The sequence below is a fragment of the Typha latifolia genome, chromosome 6 (assembly GCF_019914945.1).
Source record: "Typha latifolia isolate L0001 chromosome 6, TyphaL0001v2, whole genome shotgun sequence".
In the NCBI taxonomy this organism is placed as follows: Eukaryota; Viridiplantae; Streptophyta; class Magnoliopsida; order Poales; family Typhaceae; genus Typha; species Typha latifolia.
The window spans coordinates 11,431,804-11,452,120 of NC_133091.1; the positions used below are offsets into that span (position 1 = coordinate 11,431,804).

The 20,317-nt window shown below is 37.1% G+C and overlaps 2 protein-coding genes across 2 annotated transcripts; one reads left to right on the plus strand and one right to left on the minus strand.

Annotated features, from left to right (window-relative positions):
* Nucleotides 1-587: 587 nt before the first annotated feature.
* On the minus strand, nt 588-9,733 carry LOC140790841 (phospholipid-transporting ATPase 1-like). The gene is made up of 9 exons (XM_073141132.1): nt 9,392-9,733; nt 6,809-8,863; nt 5,027-5,354; nt 4,012-4,870; nt 3,673-3,796; nt 3,210-3,429; nt 2,601-3,059; nt 2,218-2,505; nt 588-1,057 (listed from the first exon to the last, which is right to left on the minus strand). Exons 2-8 carry the CDS (start codon nt 8,568-8,570, stop codon nt 2,304-2,306), a joined length of 3,954 nt encoding a protein of 1,317 aa, XP_072997233.1. The 5' UTR covers nt 8,571-8,863; nt 9,392-9,733; the 3' UTR covers nt 588-1,057; nt 2,218-2,303.
* Nucleotides 9,734-15,105: 5,372 nt separating this feature from the next.
* On the plus strand, nt 15,106-19,917 carry LOC140791415 (transcription elongation factor TFIIS). Its single transcript, XM_073141975.1, has 2 exons — nt 15,106-15,441; nt 18,598-19,917. Exons 1-2 carry the CDS (start codon nt 15,304-15,306, stop codon nt 19,615-19,617), a joined length of 1,158 nt encoding a protein of 385 aa, XP_072998076.1. The 5' UTR covers nt 15,106-15,303; the 3' UTR covers nt 19,618-19,917.
* The last annotated feature ends 400 nt before the right edge of the window (nt 19,918-20,317 follow it).

Here is a 20,317-nt window from a genome sequence, read left to right on the forward strand (position 1 = left end):
GGGGCTGGATGCAGCAGCAGAGTTTTCTTAAGGATAGATGCAGTAAATACAAGGAACTATGATAGCAAATCCTGTGGCAAATTGCTTTTAATGTCCATTTCTATCACCAAACTGTCAATTTGCAATGCCTAAAGCTAAACAGAACACAAGAGAGACTAAGTTTGACGTGATTGCTACTGTCTGATGCTCTACATGTATAAATGAATGAAATGGTGCATGGAGCTGTAGATCCAATCCACAACATGATTTATCATATTATTCAATAAGAAAAATGGCTTACCCATCCATACACTTTTAAACATTCTACAAATACAAGCAGTATAGAAGTGGTATCATTATGTAGGTCGATAGAGAGATGATTGTAAGGTGAAAGAGAAACTACCAAGATTGATATGTAGTAAGTGGTAGCCATGTCACGATTCTAGACAATTAAACAGATTTTACTTACCCAGTGGCTCAGATCCGATCAGTTTCAGAACCAATCCAAAGAGAATTTTGCGATGTTACTGCAGCTAGAAGCTATAACAGCATAGATTCCTGCACTTCATCCACCAAATACACTTGGTTCTGCAGTGAATTCAATGATAAGAGCTCAAATAATATATCAGTCTTCACTGCTCTTTCACTATAATAATAAGAAAACAGTATGGTGTCTTGACTGCCATACTACCGCACAGATGTATAACAGTATAACATTCCTTTGCTTTCGGAGTTTCCGAAGCTTGAAATTTTTCATTCTACCAGAACCGTATAAAGCTTAAGAAACTAAAGCTCAATTTCTTAAATAAAATTTGCATATACAAAAGATTGAAAAAGAATAAGGGGGAAAATATTGACGTAGAAATATCCTCACACCTAGGTAGTTTACTGCCTATTTCTTCAAGCTTTCCATCCGTGTTCACAAATTTGTTTTTATCTGTACAGTATCATGTGATTACACCATCTTTACAGCAATCGCAATCCTAAATATCCTGTAGGTATTCCTGGAAACCTTCCATCCTGTGAATTGAGTGCTGTGTTTCTTCAACCTCCAAGACACCATTTATTCTTTCCTCTCCTGCTTGGACACATGTAGCAATTAAATCTTCTAGTCAAATCATAAATCAGATTCAATTTGAATGTATGAGATTGATAGGGGCATGTGGATTGTCATGTAGATGTGTAAAAGACTAAAAGATACTTTGAGACAATGCAGCTGTAATTCAGGGCCAAAAAGATAATCTCTAGGTTCATGTTGCTCTAGACATCAGACACCCCTCCCCCATTTTTATTTTTATTTTCTTTACTTGGTTTCATCATATTAACAGAAATGACAGACTTCTGCATACATAAATCATCTAAACAGCCAGTAGATCACCTAACATATCAAATTGTCAATGGTTAGATAATAGACAATTTAGATCACCCAGAGGTGACTTCCGATGGACCCATGATTAAACAGAGCAAAAATATAAATTGCAAAGATCTAGGCGATATGCAAATTGGTGTAGATATTTCTACTAATATCCTTGCCTTAAAGGTCATTGGATGAGATAGGGGTATAATATACTTCCTTTTTGTTATATCATGAAAGAGAGAAAAGTATAAGACAAAAAATAAGAGCAAGATATTTTCCTTTACTGTTTTCTGTGAATTACTTGTTTTTTTTTCCCAAAAGAGGTTAATATATATGATAGATGATGATCAATAACCCATCAGTGAATTGATTGCAGGCAAAGAAAGAAACTTCACATTGCTATATCGATATAAAGAACCCCCTCGGGCATGGATATCTTATTAAATGCAACTCATCCAGCAATTTCAATAATGTCAGGTCCTAAAATTTGTCAAATTCTCATGTGTATTCTAAGGCAAAATTAGAAGAAAATCACTAACTATCCTGTTAAGTTATCCTACAATCTTTCAATTATGATTTGGTTGCTCGAATGCATTGGGAATGGTCAACGGAAAACTGTGAATCCAACAACTCCTACACAAAATAAAAAGATAAAATTAAAGGGAAAGAAATATCACATATGTAGTTATGTGGATTCTGGCCAACATCTTACAATCTCTCTGTTTGATCATAACACATGATAATTCTCAAAATTTACCTTGTCCAGTTGAGATAAGAAGCAAAAAAACGAAAACATGGCAAATCATATTTGACTATTGACAGGAGATAACAAAAAAATAATGCAATAATATGAGTAAGAAAAATGGACGAAACACGCTTACCATGAATTTGATGGAGACGAGCTCAAAAATGAAGAATCTCCCATTTTAAGCCCATCAAAAGAATTAAACTGATAACATCATATTTGTTAGCTGATATCATTTTTAGGATTCAATCCCAACTGCTTTGGCTGCTTTCTCAGTATTTCAGCTTCCCTAGCTATTTGAATATCAGAAGGCCAAAAGATCTGATGGATCAATTTGCAAAGAAATCGAGGAAGTAATGCTAAAATTGTTATAAGAAAAATATTCATCCAATAAGTCCTTGAACTGGCGAAATTGTATATTGTCCTGCCACAGGTCATAAGAATGTGCTGATTAGTAAATTTGTTTGTCAGACATATAAACATATACGCAAGAAAGGTATAAGATCAATTATAACTTACCCATAGTTTGGGAAATTCGGAATGGAATCTATCAGCACCATGCACAAGAATGTGATAATTATAGACCCCCATATTGCAACATGCGTAATAAATACCCATCGCCGAATGTCCATTGCCAAGTGAACATTGACAAGTATAACTACCGCAATGGTCCACAGATTTCCCATACTCCATATGTCAATTGAACTGTTTCTATACGTGAAGAAAGGAACATAAAAGAGAACAAGACTCTGCCACAAGGTATCCACCATCATTATCCAGAAGAGTTGTAGATTATAGCTCTCATGTCTGTGACCTGATTCATAAAGTTTTGGATAATAGAGGAGTGTCTTATGACTCAAGTCCTTGTCAAGAATACCAACCACTATTGTGGGTACTGATGTATATATGACAGAATAAAAAACACTACTCCAATCTGTCAAAGCAGAAGTTGCAGAAAATCCTGTGTACAATATGTACCTGCACATTTATGTCATAGAGATAATTATATGTTTGGTTCTTCAATTTGTTTCTAATATATATATATATATATATATATATATATATATATTTAAGATGGTGATCAAATAAAAATCAGGATGGTATAGATGGTTAGCTCGACTTGCATACCAGAAGAGCATTAGTACGAAAACAGCATTCCGGTAGAAGTTGTACAAAACCAAGTACCCAACGCGCTGATAATTCCAGTGGCCATGTACAAGAAGTAATCTCTTCAAAAAACGGAACTGCCCCATAGCAAAATCTGATGCCATCACTGCTTGACGACCTTCCTGACCACATATCCCTACACCAACATCTGCCATTTGGATCATTGAAACATCATTTGCTCCTGCAAGAAATCAATCAAAAGAAAAAAGAACAAATTCATATTCAGTTCAATTAAGGAGATAAGACAATATTGTCAGGCTTATATGTGCTCTTCTGCATGACAAAAGAGAAAAAAATTGATCATTCGGAGTCAAGATGGATGTAATAAGTAATAACAGCATAGAAAATCTTAAATGAACCCATAGGATGTGAGAATTGAAACCATAGACTATTTAGGTGAAGAATTAAGAAAGTATGATCTCACCATCACCAATCGCCAGGGTCATGTCATTTGTCCTGCTTTTGATTAAATCAACTATTCCAGCTTTTTGCAGAGGAGCAACACGACAACACAGAACAACTTCACAGGATGTTGCCAAATCAAATAGCTGCAAAACAGTAAATACAATATATAAAACTATAAAGCCATATCAGTATGAAGCACTTGTTGTTCTAATATCGAATAGGAGAAGCAGAATGCCCTATTCAAATGAAAATTGCAACCATGCATCATCAGTGTTAGGCTATGAAGCCAGACTAGCAAAGAGTTCAACATCTTTGAAAAACAAAATTACTGAAAATTACTACGAATTAAATGCCAAACCTCTGACTCAAGATCTTTCTCTAAAATGTACACAAGGCTGTTCCCATCAATTATGAGTGCTAAGGGGGTATCAGAAACTGACACTTCCTCTCTGCAGAATTCAGACATGTCATTGGCAGCTCCAGAAAATGTAGGGGCGTCTGATCCATTCTCAGGCACTAGAACATCGGAAGTCGTTAATTTTGGAGCATCAGGAAACTCATAGGTGCCTTTGTTCACAATCATAGACTCAGTTCTGTTTTCTGCAGACTTTATCCCGTATCTGGCTTTAGCATCAACTAAAAGTCGTCTGCACTCACCCTCTGAGGTACCATTTATTATAACCTGGTGCATACATTGGGTCAGAAGTCGACAAGAGAGACCTATTGATATGGCAGTCTCTTGCTTATCTCCCGTGAGAACCCAAACCTTGATTCCTGCTTGCCGAAGGGATTCGATGGCTTCAGGAACACCATCCTGTAATTTGTCTTCAATAGCAGTAGCCCCGAGAAGATTCAGATTGCACTCAATAAGAGATGCTGCCTGACGAAGCTTCGCTGATCTATCAATAAGCGACGTGCTGGCTTCTTCATACTTCTCTTGCCACTCAGAAAATTCTGTATCATTTAGATCCCTTGAAGCAATTACCAATGTTCGTAAGCCCGTAGATGAATAACTTGTCAAATGATTCTCTGTTGCATGTCTTATTTTTGCAGGCACTGAATTGCCAAGTTTATCCTCACTATGCCCTTCCAGAATACTAAGCATTGAACTGTCGGCACCCTTAACAAGAACCTTCACAGCATTGTCAGGGAACTTTATGACCACTGACATTCTTTTCCTCACACTATCAAATTCATGGAGACCAAGAACATGTAACCTGATTTTACAGTAAAATTGTTTAGTCATGAAAAATTGATGCTTCATTTCTGACATTAACAACTCGTGAATTTGAAATCTGTTTGATGCCATAAAATGGCAGGATATATATGAACGAATCAACAAATAGACAAGTTTTACAAAACAAAAAACCTACCTTGTCTTCTCCCCGTTAATATCCACAAGAATGTGACCAGTTGTCCGCTCAATGAGAGTATATCCATAAGCAGAAGCTGCAGTTACTAAAGCTTGCTCATCAGGAGACTCACCTTGGTAATTTATTGCTTCTGTTTCATGATCTTGGGCTGAGCTTGCAGAACTTGTTGTCATCATTGGAATGACAGTGTTGCAGGCTGCCAAAGTAAGAAAGAATTCATGGGCAGCAAGTCTTTCCTTATCAACTAAACCTTTACGCAACAGTGCCTTAAGATTCAAATCAACATTTATTTCTGACTTCAGCTTCCTATTCTGTCCTCCCAATGATTCTGCATGGCAAATCAAACAATGAGACTTAACCTCACTTAATAACTCAGTTGTTGCACCATTCAGGAAACAACAAGCACCACAATATCAGAAGTGCAAATTTGAGGATAAATAAGATGAAAGCTCTAATAGTTAAGGAATAAAGTGATGCAATGGATATATATAAAAAATTCGAGGTACAATATTCTTGTACTTTTGTCATGCTAAGATATATTGCAAATAAGAGAAGATCGATGAAAATTATTCTGTAATGAGAAATATCTGTTGCACTCATCCTTTGGAGTTCAAAGCAAAGAGATACAACAACATGGTATATAACTTTACCTCTGTCCGCATGAAGAAAATGCACCCTTGCAGGTTTTCTTTCTAAAATCTTGATAAGACAAAGGATGTCTCTTTATAGCGATACAAATGATAAAAAAATATATGAACTTAAGACTCTTCTCTACCTGTCAATGTCCATGTGCCAAAATATATAAAAATTTCTCAGATATTACCTTGGATCAAGTCCAGGATGTAATGCTGGGAAAATGTGCAACAATTTGATGAAGCATATAGGAACCAATAGTAAATTCTTACAGCATTATGTTGACCATGCATAGTGAGTAACTAGTAAGTCTAGCTAATAGGTAGTAAACATTCAGAAGTACTAGTGGCGGCCAGGTTTTCCTTAAGGACAGCTACAGGATTTCACATCGACTTACCATCTCTGGTTTACTAAACCAGCTTAAAAGGAATGCAGACCTTAGAGAAAGATGACAAAGCATTTGGAAACATATCTATGCCTAAGAGTTTGAGGCAACTTGTAAGGACCGTATATACCATGAATTGGATCATAAGACCTGATATTATCGAACCATACTTATGCCAAACTATATTGTCATCACCAAAAAATCCATTTGACCCATACTACATGTCATAGGATCAAAACCAGACAAAAATCAGAAATAATGCAGGAAGAAGCACAATAGAGAGGTCTTTGAAGGTGAATCATCTGTCAAATGTTAAGATAGAATGATAAAATCCATAATAACTAAATCAATTCGGCAGCAACTAGAGGATAGATATCAAGATCATACTAGATTATAGCATATACCCATATTGTGATTCATCATCAAAACTTCAAGCATGATAAATGAAAGATTTACTAATTCTCAGTCAATCAACAACAATCAGAGTCTTGTGCTCCAATTGTCTAGCAGCTATATTATACTTTTTTTTACTCTCCATCAGTCAAGTTTGGATTTAATAAATGATAGAAGAAACCAAAATCCACATATCATATGGAGCAAGGGTGATGTACTAGGGTAATGTTAATATCAGACAACCAAAATATCGAATTGCTATCTATATTCCAGTAATCCAAATTAAGTAGTAAGGCCTAAAATTGAAACATAAGTACATAACAATTCAAAGGAGAATATGGATGAGATAAACATGGAACATATAACCTTGCCTGCATCACTTATTTCTTGCAATGTGTCACTAGCGACATGTAAGGAGTTTCCATAATCCTTCCCATAAACACTGGCCCTCTGGAATTCCATCTTGTTTTCAGTCAGTGTACCCGTCTTATCTGAAAATACATAACGTATCTGACCTAAGTCCTCATTAATATTCAATGATCTGCACTGGAATCTTGAGCCTGAGCTACTATCATACATCCATCTATCCTCAATCATGAAGTATGACTGCCCCAACCGAACTAGCTCCATTGTGATGTACAGTGATATAGGTATCATTATTTGGAAGATTATGACAGAGCTTAAAAATGAGAAAAATATCTCCATAGGAATACCATAAAATTTGTAATCTTCTCCAGTTTCTTGACCTCCAAAATACCTTCTCCTGTAGTATGGCAGAACATCAAGCTGATCTTTGTGATCTATAAGCCATATCCCCATTCCAGTAGCCACAACTGCACACATAACAAAGAGAAAAACTGATAACCAAAGGGTCTCTCGGTTCATGTAGCTTTCCAACCTGCTTCTTTTGGATTGTGATGCTGTACTGTTCAACATTGCTTTTGTTTCCTGTCCAGCATAGACTACAACTCCAATAATCCAATCTATGTTCTTAAGCTGACAGCCACGTAAAATAATGTTTGACTGACCGAGTGGAATCCTGTGCTCATTGAACTCCATATTGGCTGTAAACTCATAAATGTTCCTGTTTGGCTGCTCACATCTAATCAACCCTGTAAATGAACCTTCGGAAGCCATAAGAACAGTTTCCTGCCGAGCATATCTTGTCTTTAGATTTGACTCACCATCTAAATTCATTGTTTGGATATATGCTATTCCATTTGGATCGCTGGTCCCTAACAGGACCATGTCACAGGGAATAGTTTCATCAGAATGAACTTTTACGACCTCTCCAGCACAAATCATTTTCCATTTCTTCATTCGGAATTCACCGAACTGAAGAACAAGTGCCTCTCGGTTGTTTTCTTTTCTATCCGATCTGTGTCGCCGCCAGTCTTCATAGCCATCTTTGATAGCAGTCACGAACAGCACAAAGAGGAGAGGAAAAAGAGAGACTGTTCTGCCAAATACAGCTAGAGGAGGAAGCTGATTCAGAGCAGCAATAGCCAGGAAATACAAATAAGCTAGTCGGTGAAACTGGATGAATAGATTTTTTGGGAGAAAAGTTATCAAGGTATACTTGCTAGTTCGAATCTCATTCCCTGTGAACTCATATTTACTATTCGTCCTCCTTGGATCATTAACATATATAACTCTCGGATCGCACTCAGAAGAAAATGGGTCTTCAAACTGAGCACTCTTATGTCGGACCTGCTGAGATTTGTTTGGTCTTTCCTTCTCAGCAGACAACATGGAAATTCCTAGGGATGATGGGAAGTGTTGTAGTTCCATCATACCCCAAGATGCAGGTTCATTTCCTTCTCTTTGAGGGCATTCCACTGAAAAACGCTGAAAAAACTGAGTATCTGCAGACTGGAACTCACATGTTGTCTGGCTCAAAAGAGAGGCCCTTCGATGTCTTGGCAAGACATTCTTATCACTAAAAGAGACGGCTTCTCTTCCATCCAATATGCTCGAAGAACGACTCTCACAGTCCTCATATGTAGAAGAAGAGAACGAAGTGGAAGAGCAAAGACAGCCAAAAGAACCTAATTTTGAGACTTGTGGTGCCTCTGCTTTTGATGACTCTGCAAGGTAGGATGGTGACAAGAGCAAGGGCTCGCCGGAAGTCATATATATCCCTCTAGTCCATGTATCTGAAGACAGAAGTTAGGCACCTGATGGCTCCTCCACATAGCTTCCAGATAAAACCCCTTGCCTTTCTGGTTTTGACCAAGAAAAATTGGACAGAAAATACCCCATTTTCCTATTCAACAAACTAAACCCATCTAAGATGCCATAATATTTCAGCAGAACAAGACAACCAGCAAAACGTCATTATTTCATGCCATGGTTCATGACATCTTATAGCTTGAACACAGTGGTCTCAGTGAAAATAACCAGAAGCCGAGCCCACTGATGAACTCCTGCCACCATAAATTTCAATAAATATATAAACCATCTATTATAATCTCACAAGCATGTTTTCAAACTTACTGTAGACTCAAATTTATACCATGAGAAAAATCCTCGACCCTTCATATTACTCAAATATAACGTCACAATGTTTCAACGAGCAAAGAGCTTTCCTGATAAGCATTGTGAACTAACAAACATTTTACTGCAGAGTATGTAACTAATCTAAACACAGCAAATCTCTTTCATTAAAATTACACCTTCCATAGAAATAACAAGTTACAAGGATTAAAAAATTCACAAATAGAGCAAAGAAGAATTAACCTAAACAGCTTGATCAGCGCGCTACGGAATGGGCATAAGAGACTAAGGTTTGCGCATGATAAGCGTCACTTCAAACTCTAATCTAAACAAGCCACCCTTATTCCTCCAACAAATCAACGCCCCATCAAAATTACGACTTAAACGACCAAAGAAACAAGCATAGAAAGGAAACATGAACAAAAAAAAAACCTGGGGATCAAACAAAGGTCGCAAACCTGTTAATCACCAATTGAAGTGAAGCCGCCGCCAAATCAAGCCCAACCCTCCCAAGAACGGCGAGGAGATCCAACCAAGAACCAGACGGGCAGCTCCGGCACCAGATCTAACGGCTTCCCGGCCAATTCGAGATCAGATCAAGGCGAGATTGAGATCGTCGGTTCGGAACTCTACGAGATTACAAGAGGTAAGACTTCTAGGGTTTTGAGAATGAGATGGATGAGTTCTTGGTGTTCTACCCTTCTTTTTTCCCAATTCCCACAACGGAGATCGGGAAGAAGAAGGGAGAGAGAAAGAGAGAAGAGAGAAGAGAGAAGAGAGAGAAAGACGTGAGACGGGTGGAGGAGCGCGAATTATTCTCTTCCTCTCTCCCCTCAACGTCTTATACGGTATTCTTCTGTATTTCCTCATTTTTCCAAAACTGCCCTTGTTATATCCGCTGGTATTATCGGAGCAAGAAGTAGGATCCGATAATTTTATCTACAACCAATAATTTTTCAAAGGTTTCTTTCTTAATTAGGTGTTTTAAGTCTAGTTTTATTTTGGTAAATTAGAGCTTTACTCATCAATTAGCTACCTCTTATTCAAGAAATGCAGCCAAACAACAGGTTATATTTCTGCTGTATTTTCATACTATAGTATTTGAAAAAGAAAAGAAAAAAAGATCTCATTTTATTTTTAGAGGTCATAACTCACGTAGTTAATATATAATTTTCAATATCACAAGGTCCTAATTGAAAGAAAATGGCATCTAACAGGGTTTGTTTTCTTTAATTATTAGAGTATTAACAAGGCATTTTCAATCACCAAATTTGCAACCCGGATCCGATTAACCCGCAGACCCGGTGCAGGAGGTGGTGCAGGGGCGATTTGGTAAATAAGGAAGCCCCCCCCCCCCCCACCCCACCCTCGCCCCAGACCCCAGTGCGTTTTCGAAAAAGTAGAGCGTTTGGAAAGAATAGTGGGTGGGCCCCACAGTTCTTGATATCATCGTCGCCACCTTTTTTTTTTTTCTTCTCTTTATATATAGAAATATAATTTTTGGAGTTTATTCTTGGCTGTGGCCTGTGGAGTGGGGGTGGACGGGTAGAAAGCGAGGTGGTGCAGTGCACGTAATAGAAAATAAATAAATGTAAGGGGGAAGAGGAGAGACGGATCCGTGCGTGCGTGCATGCACGGCGTCTGCTACGTGGAGTCACGTACTTCGGGGGTTGGTGGTGGACGTGATGACCTCGATACCAACTAAGCTTTTGTCTCTTGGACCTCTTATTTGTTTGTTTATTTTATTTTTGAGAAAGTGACGGCTTAACTATAGCAAATATCAATAACAAAGTCATTATTTATTTTTTTCTCCACTATTGCTCTTTGCCATGGCATCGCACAGGGAGATCTTTTCTCCTTCTTCCCCTCCCTTAGAACACTTGCCCTCTTTTTATGGCTCCTCTCTCATGGGGTAACTTACTTGAGATTGAATCTTACACGAACTCATCTCCCACCTCTGATTATGTTAACTGTGTACTTTTAGAGCTAAGTCGTCTTGAATGACAATATGCTTTATTCCGGTAGAAGATGTGCGTCAGGCCATTGACAAACTCTCACTATAGAAAATATAGGTTATACCAGCAGTCACGAAATGCCACTAAAAGTGGCTAAAATATCACTATAGATCAACACCGGTATTTACTAAAATGCCACTTAAAGTCGTGTCGATGTTGGACAACGTCGACATTTATAATATATTTAGCGGCATATGTTGTTTTAAACAGTGGAATCTACAATACTTTTAGTGGTATTTTTGAATGCTGGTAATAGCTTTTATCGGCAGTTAGTCAAAATGTCAGTATATGCTGTAACATTTAGTGACATTTTCTAAGTACCGGTATAGATGTAATTCGTGATATTTTATCAAACAACGGTAAAAACAACTAATAATTAGTGATATTTTTTAAAATATTGATAAATAATTAGCGGCAATTACATAATTACCGATGAAGATGTTCGGCTATACAAGTGGAGGTCGGACTTTAGAGTGTCTAAGTAGCTAACATGTGTAGAATTATAATATTATATCAACCACTCTTCAATGTTTGAAGAAAAAAGAGTGATCGATATAGTTACTTATAGCACAATTAGCTAAGCAGGAATTCTCACAAACTTGAATTAATAGTTACCGAGTTCCTTCAAAAGTATAATTTCTAGCTAAATTCTCTCGATTTATCCAACATTATTAAGCACATCGCAGCAGTGTGAATTTGTGGCAATCTTAAAAATAAACTAAAATTATAATTCGAATAAACAACATCATCTAATTATTATATTAAAGCTGCATAAGATAGATATCTAACACTTAACTAAATTCCTTAGATGGAATAACACTCAATTTATCAGTCATATAGTATAAAGTCTTATAAATTTAACATCATTGTAAAAAATTTAGCGCACATATCTAGTAGGTATCCAAAGTTTTAATTAATAGCTAATTTGGGTTTATATACTTCTCACAATGGTTTACTAAGTATGTAATTTCTCAAACTAGCCATATAATTAATCACTCTATTATGTTGACATCACTAGAATTAATTATATTTTGCTACATATATCCTCTAAGTCATCTACAGCAACTCATATGGATAATGTTTTGAATAACTTGCTAGATAATTTGGCGAAACTAAACTCTGATACTAAATTAAAACACATAAGTCACTCATGTGGGTGCATGGAACCCATGTGATTATCATGTGATATATTGGTAAATATTTTTATATAGTATACAAGATTAAAAAAAATTAAAATTTGCTAAAATAATCTAGAAAAATAAGTCCAAAATGCATAGTACTATAGACCACAACAAGCATCCGAAGATCCATGTCTATTAAAAGAAAAACCAAATGTGCAATACCCACGTAGAGATTATAATTGAACTAGTTCAAAAACAAAAATAATTTCTCCTTGATGTCAACACCAGCTCCCCTATATTTATAAAATGTTTCACCAAAATATGATGAGCACACAGCCCAATAAGTATAGTTTTGAGTAATATAATTACATGTGAATAAATACGATGCATGCTCATAAGTACCATAATTAAATCATATTTGATATTTATTACTAATAATCCTTAGTGCACACCTTGTCATATATCAAAATCATCAATGCACATATAATACACTCTATACAATCATAACAATATATGCTCATACAGTATTATAAATCACATAGCATAATATGTTCAGACAAAGTTATAAATCACATGATATTATATACTCACATAAAGTAACAAATTATTATCTAACTTTATAGGTCAAACAAAACCTCATACTTCAAAGAGAGATAGACATCTAGGTGTAATATCTCTTGTGCATATGTCTAACAATGTCGCTGCATATGATCGACCATCTATGATAATTAGATCAATGACCTTGGTTGTAAGCCTATATCGCCCATTTCATCATCATGACATATAATAAAATTAGCGCACACAATGAAATCACAAGCATATATCTCAAATGACACCCTAACTATATGTCATCTGATACCACTAAAGCTATAGTCCCTATCTCACAATTATCTCTTTACTATTACTAAGTGTCTAGTCTCTATATAAAGCAATATGAATGCTCAAATGTCACATAAGCAAAACAAATTTAGGCATGAGTAGATGATAATAATGTAAGTATATACAAAACATTATGCCCTTAACCCTTGGTTGAATGAGAAATAGCACATTGTCGAGATGGGATTCGACTACCTAATGATATGTGTATGTGGTGCGGTGTCCAATATCATAATTATTATAACATGATGATCATAATTAATATACAAGCTATATGAAATATAAATACTACCATGAGTGAAATAATAAAAACATAAAATTTGCTATCAATAAATGAATATGAATCTGACTCTTGGGGATCTCACTCCTCGAGTGAGGTTTAACATCTCTAGTCCCTCTATAGTAATCACTGTCAATGATTGCTCTAGATGTGGCACAACCCACTTAGATAATTAGGTTGTTAAGTAAACTAGTCAATTGACTTCTTTAGATAATAAGGTTTAGTTTTGAAATATTCGTTAGTATAATAAGTTGTGCATTCCATGATAATTTTTATATTAATATTTTGTAAATAGCCACCTATAATTTTTATTAATTTAACCAAGATAGAAATGGCAATACTTAAGATGAACCAATTTTAATTTGACTCCTCTTTTGGACAACTATTCATTTTTTCAGAAGGAAAATCAATAAGCATCACAATTCATTAGTATTCAAATGATTATAATATGAGCTTGATGTAGAAAAGAGAAAAGATAGAGTGATAACTCCTTGACACAAATCTCGCACTTGATTGCATTAAGCAAAACCACGAATATGGACAAAACATCAAGCCCATGGGCATCAAGAGTACCAACATGAAGCTTGGCCATAGCAAACTCACATGCGCAAGTAGCCTAGAGTGGTTTGTGGTTTCATTGCAATCCAAAAGTCAAAGACATGTCTCTATAAATTTCCTGAGGTTGAAGAGTCAATTATCACCAATAAAAAGAACAATGAAAAAAAAAATGTAAATCGCTTAGTAAAGGAATACACCCACTACCATTGCCATCGTCAAGCTTGTTCGGGGAGGAGGGAAGGCCCCTCCCTTCTTAGGAACAAATTTCAAAAGAAAGGAGCCACAAAAGGCCTCCCATCCCTCCGCACTATGCAAACCATAGCCTTGGTAAAAAAAATACCTTGGCCTAGCCAAGGAACACAGTGGAGAAAATGCTCAGCCTCCTTCCCGGCTCTGACCTTCCACAACCACCTCCAACAAGAGAGGAGCAAAAGGAGAGTGAGAGAAGGCAGAGCTCTAATTTACACCTTGCTAGAACCTTGCTAGAGACCGGAGAGGCTATTAATAATATTAAATTAGAACAGAGAGAATAAGAAAATGATCTCTCCACCCCTAACTAGAGAGGCTATGGAGGGGAGAGATAGAGATATGAGATTGTGTTATCCTCGGCACACTGCAATGAGCGAGAAGAATAGGAAAAAGAAACTCTTGCACTCTCTCTTAAATTTATTTATTGTAATATGTGATCCATATTTATTAATTTTGGAATCTTCATGATTCTTTTAATCTAAAGATTTTTTGGTAATTAAGTTCACATAGTTTTTGTGCTGAGTTTATATATTTATTTTCTATTTAATTAGAGCAAAATAATATTTTGGTTTCTACAAACTCCAATTAAAACATTAGAAAAACTGTTGATGGCTAGGATTTCTCTCTAGTTAATTATTAATTTATTATAAATTGATCTTAACTAATGTTTTTTGTGCATCGTACTCTTAATCTAACAACTTCGGGAATTTCGCTCATTAACAGCATTTTAGATTCCTTCTAGAAGCCTAGCTCAAGAGTCAAGATTGTGAAATGACTGTACTACGGTATGGAAGCCAATCACAGAGTGCCAATCACTCGGTGCACAGAATTCCTGCAACCGGTCTAGCAGACGATCTGCTTCCCAATCCAAGCATTCTGGAATCTGCCCGGGTCACGCGCCTGCCTCGTACCTCGCACGTGTCAACCGCCACTGCCCGTAGGGCTACCTCCTACTGTCCTACAGACCACGTATTAAGCCTAGGGGACTTAATCTGTGGCCACGTGTCACTGCAATGGCCGTACGATCTGTTCGAAACCCCTAGAAGGCGAGAACAAGTGTTAGTCTCACTCTTACCGCGCTCTCGCTCTCTCTCCTCTGTCCTTCCGACTCTAAACCCCGAGCTCTGCCCACTCTCTCCTCTATATTTACCCCTAGATCTATCCTCATTTCCCTTCTTAGATCTATTATTCTCTTATTTCTTCTTTTTCTATAAATTTTTCCGATTTTTTTCATATTTTTTTCGAGTTTTTTGAGCTCTGATTCGATCGAGATGGAAAAGGAGGAGCTCCTGGAGACCTTCGAGGCGGCGAGAAAGGCGGCGGACGCGGCGGAGGCCGAGAGATGCGTGGATGCGCTGCGGCGGCTGAGGAAGATGCCGGTGACGACGAAGGATTTGGTGGAGACTCAGGTAGTAATGCCTTCTGATTTGGTGGTTGTGTGCTTTCAAATGTTGTCTTTTGGAACACTATTAGCTTGTGCGCTTCCAAATCCACGCAAGGCATTGCTTTCTGACATCGAATTTGGTAGTTTCTAGTAGCTACCATGGGTAAATTTTTTTTTACTCTTTGGCGAGAAGAAATCCATGCTATTAGGATGTAAGTTGTCACTCAATTGTTTCACAAAATAGGGAAGTTAAACAGTTTTTTATTTTTTTATTTTTTTATTTTTTTGCATATAGCTACCTGTATTTTGATATTGTTGTGAATGATCTCCTCTTTTTATCACAGTTGCATGTCGATTCCTTGTTTATGTATTTTAGAAAAAATACATTCCATCAGATTAGAAGGGGAAAGAGTTGGTAGAACACTTGGTTGGCTGTTTAGTGAAAAAAAGATTGTACCGAAAGTTAATGGCTTCATGCAATGGTACCTGAAAAATGTAGGTGTCAATTTGAAAATATGTCAAAAAAAGATGAGGTTTCTGCAAGAAGACTGAAATTCTGGTGGTGATATGAAAAAAAAAATAAACTAAAAAATTGCATGCACAAGGCATACAAAATTCTCGCAAGTTCTAATTACAAAAACAGAATTTAATTAATCATAACAAATTTTGAGTTTTGCATTGCATATATTTCCGGGTTTAGATATTCATACCTTTTTCTTTAGTCTATCCACCTCTTAAGTTGCTGCACACCTAACACCAAGAATTTATGTGCCGCCTAGCATGCCTTGATTAATTATGATTAGTGCGGTGCATTTATTTTGTAGGAAGATATATTCACACCTTAACTTTAGTAAAATCCATCTCTAGGTACCTAATAACAAGGATTTAATTGTAGCCTCGTGTGCACTGGCTCTGGCATCACATTCTCATGGCCTACAATGGAAAGAGAGAGAGGGAGAAGAAGATAAGAGGAGAGAGAAGGGCATGTGAGAAGAGAAAGAGTTAAGAGGGAGGAAACCTCCATGTGAAGTTGCGATCTGCCGTGACTCATTGTTGCCGCTTCCTTTGCTTCTATGGTTCATGGAGAAGATCTCCAGATTTGATACATTGTAAATATGTGAACTCCAATCTGATATGGTATTAAGGCGAATTGGATCTAGAGTTTTGAGATGAATTGGAACTTATGATGTGCCCACTATATCATAAATTAACACTTCGAAGAGTTGGAACTCCCAACCTCTCAGGGAATCGAGTAGCTCAACCATGATCTGAAATTTTGTCTGGAACCAAGCCATTTCACCAAAATGTTTTTTCTATCCTATCAGATTTGAAAAAGCCCCCTAAACTACCATCCAACCGAAACAACCCTAATAACATGAGTTGTAGATTTCGAGCTAGGTTTGACTTGAATCAAACTTGTACCTAATCTATTATCAACCTCATTGATTATGGGCTATTAGATCTTGTGTAATGCATTTAAAATATGATTAAGAAGGCTATTAGCAAAAGAAGTTTGAAAATGAGATAACAAAACCAGAATGGAAACCAATCAAAATGATTCATTTTCTAATGGAGATGAAATTGAAGCCGAAAATGGAACTTCAAATCATGATCTCAATCACGGTTATACTAATCAAGAGTTGTATGTAGTGTCTTGCTGACTACCTATTGAATGAAGATTTACTTCCATTATGGATTCGGTCCAAATTTGAGCTACCCATGTAAGGCAGCTACGAGTGAAGTGAGTTGATGTTTGGAGAGCTATTGCATGAATTTATTGCCAAAGAGCTATTTGCATGGCAACTCTCTTGTCTTTTTTTAATCAAAAAAGGCGATTCCATTCCCTCAAAATGGGAAACAAAAAACATTAGGTATTATAATCGATACCCTCTCCATCCCTATATAGTAAACTAGTTAAAGAAGAAGGGATAGAGTTAACCCAAAAGGAAGAGAACCCCTGTTCCCTACCTAGGTTTGCCAACCAATTTGTCGCTTGGTTGGCTTCCCTAAAGCAGAGTCACAGAGGCAGAGGTAAAACCAGAAATTAAATGGAACAGATCTCCAAAAGTGTGTTTGAGGCACCAAGGGACAACCTGGCGCTGAAATATAATTTCGGTAAGGACTTCGGAGCTCACCTTGTTTGCTATCTTGAGAAGTATGGCCTTTCGAGCTTTGGGTAAGGCAAGCTTGAGGTCCTCAGCTTCGGCCTGCAGTGGTTCATTGGCAGAGACAGGCACAGCCCCCAGGAACAGTGGTGGGCCAATTCTGTCTCTGGCAACGAACTTGGCCCAGGACTTAGAAACATGGTAGGAGTATGATCCGTCAGAATTGATTTTAATGATGTCATCGATAGAGACCTGCCATCTGGCCCCTGATCTTGTTGTTTTGTTTTATCAACTCTCTTTAAAGGAAAGTGATATAAAGAAAAGGAGGGTCCTGTGAATTTTTTTCCATTTCAGTGTTTGTGTATAAACTTGTTAAGCAACAATAAGATGCATATTAGGAATTATGTACTTGATGTTTGTAGGTACTCTCATGTGACAATACTGCTGATTCTCATCTTTGTAACTGGACCAGTCGTTGTGATCACCTCAAATGTCTAGTTGAGTTGTGTCTTAGTTGATATTGATTTGGTTCATGAATTTTACTTAAAGCACTGTAAGGATGCCAACTACCCCTTGCTTTAACTTAAATGAATTTTAACTTTGTGTCTGTTTCTGAAGTTGTTGCTTTAAGAGGCATAATATCTGCTTCTTGGAAATGGAAGGCAATTTATCTCGAGGCAAAGTGAGCATAACATGGGAGCAAATTTCTTTGGACCACTAATTCAGAATTAGTACTTTTCTGGATGACTAAATTTGAGATTGATATTGACATTAGAGTGTTATTGACTATTCAATACAAATATTTACATTAAGTGTGTCGCATCATATTCAAATGCTTAGGATTTATTAAAATATACTAGCGTTGCTTGACAAAATAGTATTCTCTGTTGTTTCTTCTGGATTCTGTGAAACATCTAACGTTATGTGGAACATTACATTTGGAGTTGTTATCGTTGAAATTCATAGGCACTAGTCTGACAATCTTTACTGCTTCTGACCAGAACATTATTCTTTTACTGGTCTGGTTATCATTTTCCACATCACTCATAATAAATGCTACTCTTCTCCTTTTTCAGGTGGGGAAACGCCTTCGATATCTCACCAAACATTCTGAGGAGAAAATTAGGACTGTGGCTTCTGATGTATTACACTTCTGGAAGAATGTTGTTATTGAGGAAGCATCAATAAGTAGTGTGAAGAAGAATAACTTGCTGGATAAGAAATCACGGATGGTTGTACAGAAGTCTGAAAAGGTAGTATCTATGAAGATTGAGAAAACAAGAAATGGTGGAGTTGTCAAGAGTGTGGTGGGCTCAGAATATGAAAGTCTGAAGGTTGAGATATCAAATGGTGAGACAGAAATAAAGGCCGAGAAGGTGTCAATGTCAGAGAAAATGCAAATTGATAGAACTGAGTCAGGGAGAATTGAGAAAATCTCTGCAGGTGAAACTGCAATAGTTGGAAAGATAATTAAGGAAGAGAATCAGGTGTCTGGTATTAAAAGACCATCATCAGACTCCATTTCCCCTCCAAAGCTGTCGTCAATCATAAGATGTAACAATCCTGCTAGGGATAAGTACCGGGAAATTCTTGCTGAGTCTTTCTCTAAGGTTTCAAGTGAAACTATGAAAAGTGTAAGACAAGAAATAAGGGATATCTTGGATGAAGTTGATGCATGTGATCCATTTCGTGTTGCCGTTACTGTGGAGTCTGTTCTGTTTGAAAAGTTGGGCTCTCAAACTGGCACTCACAAGCAAAAGTACAGATCTATAATGTTCAATTTGAAGGACAGCAATAACCCAGATTTTCGGAGAAGGGTTCTTCTTGGACATGTGTTGCCTGAAAATATAGTCAATATGACACCAGAGGAGATGGCTAGTGATGAGAGGAAACGTGAAAATCAGCAGATCAAAGCAAAGGCATTATTTGAATGTGAACGCGCAGGTGCTCCTAAAGCGACGACCGATCAGTTCAAATGTGGACGTTGTGGGCAGCGAAAGACAACGTATTATCAACTGCAAACACGGTCTGCTGATGAGCCAATGACGACATTTGTTACTTGTGTGAACTGCAACAACCACTGGAAGTTCTGTTGAGTGGCAGAATCACTTCTACATGAGTTCTGGCATGTTAACCCTTGCACTTGAGAAGGTGGGCACCTTAATGACCCCTTAGAAAGCAGCTTATCATATCTTAACAGTAGTGCTACCCTTCTCCCGTTAATATCTACAAACTACAAACAATGATCCTGATACGATGTTGGATTTCCCGTGTCTTATTTAAATGGGTCCAACAAATTCTAGTTAAACCTAGTTTTCTTTGGATTGGCTGGTGATTATGATCGTTGTATGACTGCTGTTCTCATATGTATATGTAAATGCAGTTGTTGTGTTTTACCTGATGTTTTCAATTCAATTCTGGCGCATGCTCTTTAGTTTTGTTCTCTGGGCTGCTTCGTTATATAGCAAAGTGTAATTTGGTTGGTGTATGTCCCCAGGGAGCTTTGATATTGCCTTACTGTGAAGTGTTACATGTTAGGAGGATTATGAACAACAGCTTGCGATATGCTGAGTCATTTGCTTCTTTTTATGACACAGGAGTTCAAACAAGCAATTTGGTTCCTTTCCTGGTATGACAGAAAACTAAAGATGGATTTGTCCACTTTGCACTTTGTATCTATCAACAGAAAATATAGTTGCTAAAAGGAAAGGAAACAAATATAATTCCTTAAGTCCATTTGCACACTAGGAAGCCATCTTCTACTGTGGAATTCATGCTCTATTTGCAGATTTTGCC

Excerpts from the sequence above, each read along its gene's own strand:
- LOC140791415 (XM_073141975.1), top strand. The coding sequence starts at position 15,304 with ATGGAAAAGGAGGAGCTCCTGGAGACCTTCGAGGCGGCGAGAAAGGCG. Across the intron at positions 15,442-18,597 it reads AGGATTTGGTGGAGACTCAG|GTGGGGAAACGCCTTCGATA; the intron begins GTAGTAATGCCT and ends CTCCTTTTTCAG.
- LOC140790841 (XM_073141132.1), bottom strand. The coding sequence starts at position 8,570 with ATGACTTCCGGCGAGCCCTTGCTCTTGTCACCATCCTACCTTGCAGAG. Across the intron at positions 4,871-5,026 it reads ATTAACGGGGAGAAGACAAG|GTTACATGTTCTTGGTCTCC; the intron begins GTAGGTTTTTTG and ends CTGTAAAATCAG. Across the intron at positions 3,060-3,209 it reads TTCGTACTAATGCTCTTCTG|GTACATATTGTACACAGGAT; the intron begins GTATGCAAGTCG and ends ATAAATGTGCAG.